Below are 13,253 nucleotides of genomic sequence, written 5' to 3' on the forward strand. Positions count from 1 at the left end.
AAGAAAGAAAGAAAGAAAGAAAGAAAGAAAGAAAGAAAGAAAGAAAGAAAGAGGAACAACTGAAGAAGAGAGGTGGTGATGGAGGGGGTGGAGAGGAGGAAGAGCGTTCTTACCAGCACATTCCGTCACGTTGCAGTAGTCCCACCTCTGCGTCGCATCCGTGGTGTAGCACCAGGGCCGCTCCTTGTTGTCAGGGTTACGGCAGAAGTTCTCCTCCAGCCCCGCATCAGGATGAGCCTGCGGTGTGTGGGGATGGATGTGGGGGGACTGGGAGTCCCATCTCTGACACAGCCGGTCTCCTGCCCTGTGGAGCGCAGTAGGATACGTGCTGTTAGGATGTTAAAGGATCTATACAATAATCACAACATGAAGTTTTCACATTTGCGGTCCTGTACATCGTCTCAGTTTTTTAAGGTGAGATAAGGAAGTCAAGCGCATGATTTCTGAAATGGCAAGAAGTTCAGAACATTTCTGTTTGCGGTTCAAATCTTACGAAGAGGGTCCTTTTAACATACTAACGCTTCGGTCCCAAAGCTTAAGCAGTGAAGATGACAACGCAATTTGGGTGAACGGTCTGTACAACTGTCTCGCCGGGTTTTGGAAATGCTGTGTCAGTCTTACCTATTTATGTCCCCTGCGTAGCTCCTTCCCTTATCGTAAGTGAAGAAGCAAGTTGTTGGAACGGCTGAAAATGGGAAACAGATGATATATATATATAAATATATATATATATATATATATATATATATATATATATATATATATATATATATATATATATATATATATATATATATATATATATATATATATATGTGTGTGTGTGTGTGTGTGTGTGTGTGTGTGTGCGGTTTCATGATATAATTTCATGATACAATTTCCTGATATATAATGTAATCAATGTAGGACAATTAGCACCAGAACACCGCATTCGTCCAGATCCGCCGGTAGTCGCACTGTTGCCGCGACGTGAAGTTGGATATTATTTCATTGAATATCATGATTGCTGGTGGATGTATGGAACTCGCGTTCTGATAAGAGCAAGATAGAAAGATTAAGCAGAGCTGATACCGTCACAGGCGACGATGCCGTCGCAGTAGCTCCACCTGACGAGAGTGTTGTTGGTGTAGCACCACGGCCTGTCCTTCCCGTCCGGGTTCCGGCAGTAGTTCCGCTCCAGCCCTGCCGACGGGTAGGCCTCGGGAGTGTGATTATGGGCGTGGGGGTACTGAGATGTCCAGTGCTGACAGGAGTGGCCCCGGTTTGCACGGCCCCTGTAGCTTGTCCCTTTGTCCTGGATGTAGTAACAGTCTGTGGACATAAAACATTACACTGTATAGATTGCCTTGTACATCCTACATGTACAACCGGCAGTTGAATGTAGACACAAAGTTAGCAGCCACAAGCATCGTTTTGTCGTTTTCAGTTACAGAATACTAGAAGACTATTTTTGTCCTCCATGATCGCTCCATGACTATTTTTGTCCTCCATGACCACAACGCTCGAAATGAGTTGACTATTCAAACTTCTACAATTTCCATTCTACTAAACTTACAGACAAAGAAAAAACTATTCTTGTTTTAACTTCCCAAAACCCACTAATTTTAGAAAAGGTGGGACATTACGTCTTCCATGGTTTAAAGAAGAGAAGTCAAACCCCTTAGACATAGCTTTAGACATAGATATAGTTTTAGACAACTACCTCTCATTATGTTAATCTTAGTTATTTCATACTCTGTTTCATTGTTCTTTTATGTTTGTAATTTGCAATTAGCCCTCGGGCAAGAATTTGCAATAAAACTTTCAATAAAACTTTCACATGATCTGTTTCTGAAACACGCGACACTTCACATTGCCTTGTTCTCAAAGTCAAGATTCATCATTCACGTGGCCATCGGTTGCGTTTTGGTGCTTTCTGTCTGTTCTACATTTTGCCTTTTCAGAGTGCCAGGCTCAACTGTAATGTTCTAGTGTGTAAAATGGTCTCTGGTGGTTTGAAGAATGGCAAGCTGACCGGTGAGCACGTCCAGATAAAGACTCGTTCACAGTGGCGGGCCTTAAACTATGATCGTAGACCATAATGTATCACGGCTGCATATGAAGTGCATATTTGGAACTGTGGGGTTTCTTGTTCATATATACCTCTCTAGAGACTGCGGTTCTGTTATCAGGTGGATACCAGGCTAGGTCCCCTTGTCGTCGTATGTCATCGTTAGTTATAATTACCATTGTACCTTCTTATAGGGACTACGACCCTCACCTACTCTTCTGTCCACCAGCAAGAGTCACTACATACCGGAGCAGTCTACAGTACTATGGACCTCTTCCGATACAGCAACGGCAGCTCCTCAGTCTTAGGACTTTAAAACAGGTCATTAGGAGCAGGACTTGATCCAGTTGATGTTTAGGATGTTGTATTTAGTGATTGTTTATCTATTGTGTATTTGTTGTGTGTATTTTTATGTGTATCCATGCCAGGATTACCTGAAAGGCAGGCCAAAATGGCTTGAACTGTAATAAATTACTGGTTAAATAAATAAATTGAAATTGACCTTCCTCGTGAATGATTTCGTGCTATAGCTAAGCGTCCTTTTTGATGGGGTTGACACTTGACAGTATTTATTAATGTGTGAAAAACTCACCACAGTTCTTCTCATCACTGTTGTCTCCGCAGTCATCTCTGCCGTCACATCGAGCAAACGGGTGGAACAGGGCGCCATTGTCGCAGGCTGAAGGGGCTGGGGGACATAAAATCAAATCGGTTATAAAATTGTTGTAATATTCAACTTCAAGCTTTTTTTTGTTCAGAAACACAGTGATGAATACAAATAAAAGGACACGGACTAAGTGACTGCGAAATCAAGTTAGGTGGTACAAGTTATATTCTCGCAGCCACTTTTACAATGGGGAAAAAAGGCGTTTACAAGACATTTGAAAAGCTATGGATAGCATGAGTCAAACATCCCATCCCAGAAGAGAAGGAAAGCATAGCAAGTTTGTTTCCCTGTGTGTTGGGGATTTTGATGCACATGGTGCGGCAACTCGGTTACAAGGCACAAGACTATTGATGGTGATGTAGGCTGATGTTCTACGAAATGAGATATTGGGTGCCTTAGCTTAACCCCTATTCCTAAGTACCTTGATGCGTTTCGTATATGATCAGTATATAAAGAGGTATGCAAAGCTAGAAAGTACCACACAAAAAGTGACGTCGAAAATGCTTACGACAATACAGCTCGTCACTGCCGTCCGAACAGTCCATTTTGCGGGTCACAGACGGGATCGGGGGTCTACATCGCCAGCACCACGAGAGATGCATTGTCCATTGGCGCAGCTTTTCTCACCTCGGCCTTGTTTCTCACCTGCATTGAGCATTGAGGAATTGTTGCCACATCACACTTCAACATTGTCTACATTAATGATTAAGGAGACAGACTTTATTACAGACATCGTTTGAAATCATCATATACTAAAAAAATAGGCAGGGGATATCTACAACCTTTTTGGCGACGTCTCAGGGAGGATTCGCAAGAATTCTAGGAATGGTACAGGCATTTTGTCCACAGGAATGGAATGTCCACAGGCATGTCTCTGACCCACATCTACGCCCACATTCCTGGAAACCCTCGGGAGAACCTGTCTACCGGATGGCCTACATGTTCTTTCTGTGACCCCGGGGCTCGTTCACTATACACTCAGGGGAGGGAGGGAGGTACAAGGCTTCCTCAAAATCATAAAATCATGGAAGTGCCATGCAAACAATAACCCTAATAGCAGTCAACGTCGCCATGGCAATGTATGTTTTCATTGCCAGTCTTCTTGTGTTTATAGTAGTACCCAGGGCACACAGTTTAATTAGTGATCCTGCCTTAGAGGAATGGAATGGTGACATAAAGTCCACCTTCTAACACAAGCTCGAGCGGAACCATTGTTTGACTCCCTCTCCGAATCTTCTTGTCCTCTATGTACCCGATATGTATGTTATCATGCTTAACTAAAACTTTTGTTCGTCTTTTTCTGATGTTCTTAAGTTGGGTGATAATTATCTCGATAAAAATGGAGGCATTGTTTTGTGCGTGTGTTTCCGCATATTTGTGGTCATCAAAACGTAAACGTTCTGGATAGATTGTGATGATATTTGGTAGACGAAATTCAAAGTGAAGTATGGCATCCTAGCGGCTTCCCCTGGTACTACAACATAACTCTTCTTTGCATCTACATTCCTGAAGAGATCGTGGCTAAATGTGTCTACTCACAGCAGTGTTGTTCGTCTGTATTGTCTCCGCAGTCGTCTCTACCATCACACACTTGGTCCTTGTAAATGACGGCTCCGTTTGCACACATTCCTTTTGTTGTGTTTGATTGCGTGTTGAGGGACAGAAACAGTGACATGGAATTAGAGTCAAAATGTATCACCCGTGCTCTGTGATACAGATTTCACGTATTCAGTCACAGAAGTCAACTTTCTGTCGTACAGGTTCTGTCTTTGGAACTGTGTTTCGTCCCACTGCTATTGAACGTACTTCGCCCGCGCGAACCCCCTATTATTTTTCACGGTTTTAGGCCACACGAATTTTATGGATGATATCCTCTGAAGACCCCCAAACTAGTGCGCGCGGGCGAATAAAAAAATTTCGGCCAAAAATACAGATGCTACTTAACCGCGGGAATACAAGGCTGGTATTGTGAATTCGCGGCATTACATAGCAACGCACACGCAAGCAGGCACATGCTGGCTTTTTGCGGAATTTATGAATCGGTACTGTGCGCATGTACTGAGTTCTTGAGTCGTGGAGCTCCGGTAGCCTGGGTGCCTGGCTCCCTATTGTCACTCACTACAATGGACTACCCAGGCCTGGAGCCAGGCCAGAGCCTCGGTGGACGCGATCTTTTTTTTTTTTGAGAACAAGCGAAAATCAATGCGCGCGCGGATGTCATCCATAAAATTAAGTCAGTGTGGCCTTACTGTATGTGGAGAACTCAACTCACCACAGTCCTTCTCATCACTGTTGTCTCCACAGTCGTCTCTGCCGTCACATCGAGTGGCCGGGTGAGACAGGGCGCCATCGTCACAGACTTAGGAGCACAAAATCAAGTCACTTATAAAACTGTTCTGTCGACGTCCACGACTGCAGGTTTTTCTGTGCCACTCGGGATTCACCCGATACACATACCATTTTAATATAGTAACTACTTACTAATGGTGACCACCGTTATATAGTAACTAGTAAGCTAAGAGGCTATCTTAATATCCTAGGATGTGACCGTTATTAGTAACTCAGTTCCTTACTAAGGAAGTTAACGGCCGGGGCAGTGATTTTACAACTCTCGCGAGGACTGCACCGTTAGATTTCTATAGTAAAGCAGTGAGTTACTAATAACGGCCACATCCTAGGATATTAAGATAGCCTCTTAGCTTACTAGTTACTATATAACGGTTGTTAACATTAGTAAGTAGTTACTATATATGGTATGTGTATCGGCGCGGGATTGGGGTACACATGGCGCGGTAACTCAGTTATCAGATGGGTTCCACGGCAGCAGGCTCTGACTTGCCATGCCAATCTTATAGCCGTGGAGCAGTATATAAGTCTTCATGTAACTACATTCTTCGAGAGTAAAGAATATTAATGGTCCCCTTTTGTTTTCAGCTGCTAACCGAATCCAGGCAAGGCATGCAGTATCCAAATAGTGCCAAGACACCGGTGGTCGGGTCTACGCTTCTTTGACGACAAATTCCCGTGGCCGTGGAACTCATTACGTTTGGGTATTTTCCGGGATTGTTCAGATTACGTTTTAAGCCCGAAAACAATAAAGTTATCAACATTAATAAAAAAAAACAAAGCTTAACGTTACCTGTTGAATCGTCAATCTACATTCCCGGTAGTAAAACTAAACTGGGATCAGTACGATTAACTTATCCGTGGAACTTTCACAACTAATTTTTATAATAAGTAGAGATGGCGCATACCTTCATTCAGCTGGCAGATGAATCCCCTCAGCACGTTGCAGTCTTTTTCATCCCAGGAGGATCCAGCTCCCCAAAATCCCACACAGCCGCCGGGACCGTTAGCTACGTACGGTTCACCGGGGAGCCAGTTGGCATAGCCGGATGATGTCAGGTTCTGGCCGTCCTCAAATACCCACTGGCCGTCACGCAATAGCGTCAGCCCAAACCAGCGACCTGGTACTACGTGTGGTAGATTAGCGAGAAACGTATTGGTGGCACTGTCCTTCGGCATGGCTAAAATCCCCCCGTCTGCCGCACAGGTCTGATTAGCGCCGTCGCGCGTCTTCTGCTGCGGAAAGCTCTGGTAGCAAAGACCGTTAAACTGGACGTAACCCGTCGTCTCACAGTCTGTTGAGAGAAAAATTGACGGGATGTTAATCTTATTACTGTGTGGTATTCTTGACTGTTAAAGTAATTAGCCTTCGGGCATGAGTTTGCAATAAACTAAATTAAAGCCTTTAATTTTTATTAAAGGGGCTGAATTTTGAATCTTATATTCGCGAATACGATCTTGTATGAGACGTTTATGTTAGTATGACTGATCTTAATTGTTTGTCCTTTAATGTTAAAGGAATTAGAGAAAAAGCTAAAAGACCAAAAGCTGATGTAGTATTTTTACAGGAATCACACATAACTCCAGAAGTTAAACATGAATTTGATTTAGACTGGGTGGGAGAGGTTTCCACTCTTGTGTTTCCGTTTACTTCGGACTAAAATGTAATGTAGAAAAGTTTTTGGGGTAGGGAGGAAAATCCGATGGGGCATATCTGCATAGGAATGCCCCATGCAGGAATGCCCAATGCAGAGCTGCCCCATGTAGAACTCCCCATGTAGAACTGCCCCATGCAGGAATGCCCATGTAGAACTGCCCTATGCAGAAATGCCCCATGCAGGAATGCCCTATGCAGGAATGCCCTAAGCAGAAATGCCCTATGCAGGAATGTCCCATGCAGAAATGCCCTATGCAGAAATGCCCTATGCAGGAATGCCCATGCAGAAATGCCCTATGCAGAAATGCCCCATGCAGGAATGCCCTATGCAGAACTGCCCCATGTAGGAATGCCCCATGTAGAAATGCCCTATGCAGAAATGCCCTATGCAGGAATGCCCCATGCAGAAATGTCCCATGCAGAACTCCCCCATGCAGAATGCCCTATGCAGGAATGCCCATGTAGAACTGCCCTATGCAGGAATGCCCAATGCAGGAATGCCCTATGCAGAAATGCCCCATACAGAACTGCCCCATGCAGAAATGCCCCATGCAGAAATGCCCCATGCAGAAATGCCCCATGCAGGAATGTCCTATGCAGAAATGCCCCATGCAGAAATGCCCCATGCAGAAATGCCCCATGCAGAAATGCCTATGCAGGAATGTCCTATGCAGAAATGCCCCATGCAGGAATGCCCCATGCAGAAATGCCCCATGCAGAAATGCCCCATGCAGAACTGCCCCATACAGAACTGCCCCATGCAGAAATGCCCTATGCAGGAATGCCCTATGCAGAAATGCCCCATGCAGAAATGCCTATGCAGGAATGTCCTATGCAGAAATGCCCCATGCAGGAATGCCCCATGCAGAAATGCCCCATGCAGAAATGCCCTATGCAGGAATGCCCCATGCAGAAATGCCCTATGCAGGAATGCCCCATACAGAACTGCCCCATGCAGAAATGCCCCATGCAGAACTGCCCCATACAGAACTGCCCCATGCAGAAATGCCCTATGCAGGAATGCCCTATGCAGAAATGCCCCATGCAGAAATGCCTATGCAGGAATGTCCTATGCAGAAATGCCCCATGCAGGAATGCCCAATGCAGAAATGTCCCATGCAGGAATGCCCTATGCAGGAATGCCCTATGCAGAAATGCCCTATGCAGGAATGCCCTATGCAGAAATGCCCTATGCAGGAATGTCCCATGTAGAACTGCCCTATGCAGAACTGCACTATGCAGGAATGTCCCATGTAGAACTGCCCTATGCAGAAATGCCCTATGCAGAAATGCCCTATGCAGGAATGTCCCATGTAGAACTGCCCTATGCAGAAATGCCCCACCGATGCAGAAGTGCCCCCCGTAGTAAAATAGATGATTGTAACTTCAATTTTTTGTCATCAAATGCCCCATGCAGAAATGCCCCATGCAGAAATGCCCCATGCAGAAATGCCCTATGCAGAAATGCCCCATGCAGAAATGCCCTATGCAGGAATGCCCCATGCAGAAATGCCCTATGCAGAAATGCCCCATGCAGAAATGCCCCATGCAGAAATGCCCCATGCAGAACTGCCCCCACCGATGCAGAAGTGTCCTCTTTAGTAAAATAGATGATTGTTACTTCAATTTTTGTCATCACTGGTATAATCTTTGTAGTTTGTTTCCACCTAAGCGTTTGAATGGTCTTTTTGATCTTTCGTCCGTATGGGCCACCGTACTCTTTGAGCCCCGCCCACTTCCGGTGTCAGTTTTCCAAATACCGGGGCAACCAGCTGGAGATTGACAGTAGGGCATTTCTGCATGGTAGGGCAGTCCTGCATAGAACACCGGCTTGTCGTATATGTTGCTATGTACTGCCGCGAATTCACAATACCAGCCTTGTATTCCCGTGGTTTAGTAGCATTTTTATTTTTGGCCGGAATCTTTTTTTATTCGCCCGCGCGCACTAGTTTGGGGGTCTTCAGAGGATGTCATCCATAATATTAAGGGGGTGTGGCCTTACCCAGGTGGCAGATGTCGCAGCTGTCTCGGCAGTTGACGAGCATGTAGTCGGGGTTGTTCTGACACTCGCCGATGCCGGCCCAGTAACTACAGCTGTCATGGTTGTCCTGACAGGTGCTTCTCTCAGATCCTGCACACAAAGGAACACATCTCGTGTCTTAACATGAACGGTTTTACTAAAGCGCATTATTTTAGATTCTCACAATGTTGATTGTGTGGTGTATTTCATGGTGCATATGAACATATTTGAATAGCACGTCTCTGTTTAGCAATAAAAAGAAGAAACACCAGATAAACATATGGATTAGACTATCTGTGTGTTCTGTGAGTTTGCAAATAAAGATTATCATTAATTTCATTTGTTATGATCCCCCAAAAACATGAAATCTGCCCAGAAAGGCGCGGCATGAAGTACTGTTCAATCAGACGACAGCTAAAATGACGTCTAAACAACATTTATCTAATCCGTGCGCCAGGCAGAAGCCTTTTTGCCAAATATAACACCTTACAAACTCATCGCAAAGAAAGTCCTCCTTCGAGTATGAATGGTTTACAGTTTTTCATTAAGTAGTATTTCTACAAAACACAGGGGGTAAACTGAGTATGCTAATGGCCACAGACAAATAGCTAGTAGCTACACACCTGTTGTCGCAAAAGCACCTGACAGGCAGCAGCACAGCCACCACAGCAGCGCCAGTGAAGTTCCGGTGATCCACAGGTTCCCCATTCTGCCGCCAGTGTTGTGTTGTGCCAGCTCTTTGTAGTGAACCTCTCTTTAAAAGTTCCGTCGCGCGATTTTGCCGTACGGCAGGATTCTGTCATCAACTAAGTACTAAAAAATGGCGCGCGTGGCATTTCATTTCGCGGCACGAACTTTCGTGTCACGAAATAAGGTAACCATGGGAACGGCTACCAAATAAGGTAACACTTGGGTAGAAGTTATGCAATTAAGAGAAGTTATCGAATATTTATTTAATTAGTTGCCTCCCTCCGATATTTTCTGACATGTCCTTTCTGAATTATTCAATGACTGGGGCTATGCGACTGCCCGTTCCGGTACCGGAATTTCTAATTATAGTAAAAACAAATATTTTTGTGCCCATTAAAAGTATTTTAGATGGGTCATTTTTACTGTATTCTAAATTTGGACCTTTTTTGCTGTTATTCTAGATCATGAAAGATTTCATATGAAAGATCATATCTGTAGTCTTCTGTTTCTATCATTGCTGATGCAAAGGAGCTGCACTTAACACCTGCTTAAGTTGATGATGATCTTAAGGCTCAAAGAGCTGATCTTTAAAGTGGTTTCAATGGAATTGCAATTTTTTGCTAAATAGAAGGTTTGCAATCTTGTTTTGTCTTGTCTTGTACTTTTTACCACACATGAACGAACGAACGAATGGTTGGAATGCTGGATTTTGGATATTTGAAAGTCTTCTTCGCATATCATGTACAGCCCTTGGCGCAGTCCTTGTAAAATGTGTCAAAACTGACTGACTAGCACCCCAACGTTTCTGTCCATTGCACTGAACTTTGGAGGAAATAGTTTAACTTCATTGTTGTGTGACTGAACATTTATTGTGTAACGTGTGTAACTGAGCAATTGTGTCCTAGCTGGGCACGGTCTCATTTTTGACAAAACGTTCCTCATCCGCAACTCTATCTCTCTGCCTGTTTGTGTTGTCAACGGGTGACACGACAGCACTGAAGGCATGTTTGGCATTTGTGTCTTTATTGGTCGCGAGACAAACACGAAAATAGCTGGACAAACAGTAACTTTTGACCAAAGCTCACAATGAGCCCGAAAATGCGGGTCGCGTCTGGCAAACAGCCGATCTCGGCATGGTCAAAGTCCTCTGACTGCTGGGCTAGTCCTGAAGGTTGGACACTCTGGTACATTTTAAATATTAACACAAACATTAATATAAACACTGTAAATATTTTTTATTGGCTCAGCAAGAACATGTCGTTACATGAACAGCCATCTAGCGATAGCTACATGTATTATAAAGGATTCACTCTGCTAGAGAATACAGTCAATAGGTTACACACACAATCAATACGATACTTGGTTACAGAGCTACATTCGGTATTTACATACCCTGCTGGTATGTGAAGGCCGCTTCTACATGTACTCCAATCTTCACCAAGTAGATGTTGGAGGGTCATTTTCTAATTCTAAACGGCTTTGGAGCTCAAATGTGTCAGCCGAAAAACAGGGTTTTCTCTGAAAACGATTGTCATAAAATGTTCAAAAGGAAATGAAGATTATATATACTAGTATTGAAAACTGTTTTCTTCAGAGAGGCATTCATGACAACATGACTTTGCGGTCGTTGTTCTCACCAACGACGGGGTAACGACGATTCGATGTCGAGATTCTGCCGTCCACAACCCATCGCACGATCTGCTTGCCTGACGACGAAGGAATTTCTGAGTGTTCGACAATCGCTTTCGTCATGTTGACATCCCACAACGGTTAACTATAAGACAGCACGTAGGCGCCAGGCCTAATCAATGAGTTTATCGCACCGAACTCTGTAACGTTAAACAGTACATAATTAGTTTGTTCCCTATAAGTATAAGTACCAATCTCAGGCTTGCTCAGACCTGTCCCAGAATTCAGACCTCTGCCGTGCGTGTGACGTTTGTTGTCAGTGTGATTAGGCCGTTCTGTGTACAGGCATGTGGAACAGATAGCCTTGTTCCTCGTGTTTGTCATGTTTTGTTTGTCTGTGGGCGCGCAGTCCTGGCCCGTTTAGCCGCCTAAATGTACGGATTGGCAGGTGACAGGTGTGTACAACAGAGGGAGGTGTGCCCGGCAACTAAAAGAAAGTATTAAAACGACAAGTGTACACACATCCGACAGGTTTAATGTGAGATCTTACAATGCACGTCTGTCAGGTATGTTAACACTGCAGACAGCAAACGGGTAAGTGGGCGACTTAAAAGCGATTTACCCGGGCAAGGGGTAAAGGCAGGTATGTCAGTTCCCGTAACAAAGAGTGACATAGATTGACCTAAAAGAGTATATTTTCTTTAGTAGGCCACTTTTCTGTCAAACTATTTTAACATTTTGTTACATACTTTTTCATTGTGTTTTGATCAAATCAGTTGTTTTTACTATTTGCATGGTACTGTAAACAGTTACATTAGATTGTATCAACAGCCAAACAACCGAAACAGATGCCTGTCACCCTAGGTACCTTCTCCAAGACAGGAAAAGGGGAAGTGAAAAAGTCGCAGAAAGCTGTAGCATAGTGGCAGATGGTGGATAAAGTATAACCCTGCCACAGCAACTGTCACTCCCTTACTAGTATGCCTGTAGGCTCACGTTGGCAACCGTCGTATGCTACGAGTAGCGTTACTTGTGGTGTCACGACATGCTGGAGGGGCCACGCCCACTTCTTCACTTCCCGAGGAGGGGTCAGGTTTCTCCGCATTACAGAGTACTTCCCTCCCAAAATCTGCAAAATAGTCAGTTCTGGCAGTCGTCAATGAGATAAAAATTGTTTCAACTAGGAATCATTGTTCTTCAGACGAAGAAAATTCCTGCCTGACCCTTGTCAGTGATATCACTAGAGTCTTCAATGTCGGATCATCGCACCACGTCAGGTGGTATTCTTGAAATAAGAGCTTAAACAAAAACATAAAAAATGAAAAATAAATAAAAATTTAAAGTTGGTAGAAAATAACTGAATTAAAATTAAAAAATAATAAGTTGAAAAATAGTGAAATTTAAAGATTTAAAATTTGAAAAAAATTAAAAAATGTAAGAATTTTGAAATTTTAAAATTGAATTTTTTTAAATGTTTCAAAAGAATAAGAAGAAAAAATTAGGTGTGGTTACCGGGCATAGCGGCGGCCGGTCAGGATCGATTTTCGGATCCTGTGAATGAAAGAGTTTCCGGCCAAATATTAACCAAACTGCCGCGATTGACGTCATTTCTCCCGGCAGGCGTCGCGGGTCGCTTGCTTACTGACGCACCGGGGGTCGACCGTGGCGACTTTCGTAGTTTTCTTACAAGTCTGTAGGTGACTCACAGCACACTGCATAGAAATTGAAGAGTCACATTAAATCAATCAACGCTTAACATACCTTTTATGTTGTTGTTTTGCAGAAGGAAATTAACACGCACAAATATTGTTACAGGAGTCCCAGAAATTACTGTATTATATTGTATTATAGTCCTGAACTCCACATGAGACATGAGACATGCCTTCAGCTTCATACTTCCAGGGAATAGGGAAAACAATTCCATCGTCGATACACAAACCTTGTTGACATGGACTGAAGGTCGGTAGTCAATTAACTACAGGCTGACCTGTGCGGTACGCAGGCCCCGCACGGAATGTGTAGTGATTGGTCCCGGCCTTCCGCAAACAGCGGAGTGCGTATTGTTTGTGGTGACACGTTACGGTTCACAACGTCCAGCATTCCACCGGCTCCACATACATCCGCGTGTCATGCCGACGCACCAGCAACACCTGTCAACCCCCTGACTCCCCCCACCCCACCTCCTCCCCCCACC

The 13,253-nt window shown here is 44.1% G+C and overlaps 1 protein-coding gene across 1 annotated transcript in view; it reads right to left on the reverse strand.

Annotated features, from left to right (window-relative positions):
* LOC109487932 overlaps nucleotides 1–9,448 on the reverse strand; it is a 12,991-nt gene extending 3,543 nt beyond the window's left edge. The window contains 11 exon segments of the mRNA XM_019792034.1: nucleotides 114–304; nucleotides 622–685; nucleotides 1,072–1,311; nucleotides 2,643–2,738; nucleotides 3,226–3,306; nucleotides 3,309–3,362; nucleotides 4,257–4,346; nucleotides 4,990–5,076; nucleotides 5,972–6,358; nucleotides 8,723–8,851; nucleotides 9,364–9,448. Coding sequence (XP_019647593.1) covers nucleotides 114–304; nucleotides 622–685; nucleotides 1,072–1,311; nucleotides 2,643–2,738; nucleotides 3,226–3,306; nucleotides 3,309–3,362; nucleotides 4,257–4,346; nucleotides 4,990–5,076; nucleotides 5,972–6,358; nucleotides 8,723–8,851; nucleotides 9,364–9,448 — 1,504 coding nt within the window.
* Nucleotides 9,449–13,253: the final 3,805 nt, after the last annotated feature.

Source organism: Branchiostoma belcheri, unplaced genomic scaffold (assembly GCF_001625305.1).
Source record: "Branchiostoma belcheri isolate BF01 breed outbred unplaced genomic scaffold, Haploidv18h27 scaffold90, whole genome shotgun sequence".
NCBI lineage: Eukaryota > Metazoa > Chordata > Leptocardii > Amphioxiformes > Branchiostomatidae > Branchiostoma > Branchiostoma belcheri.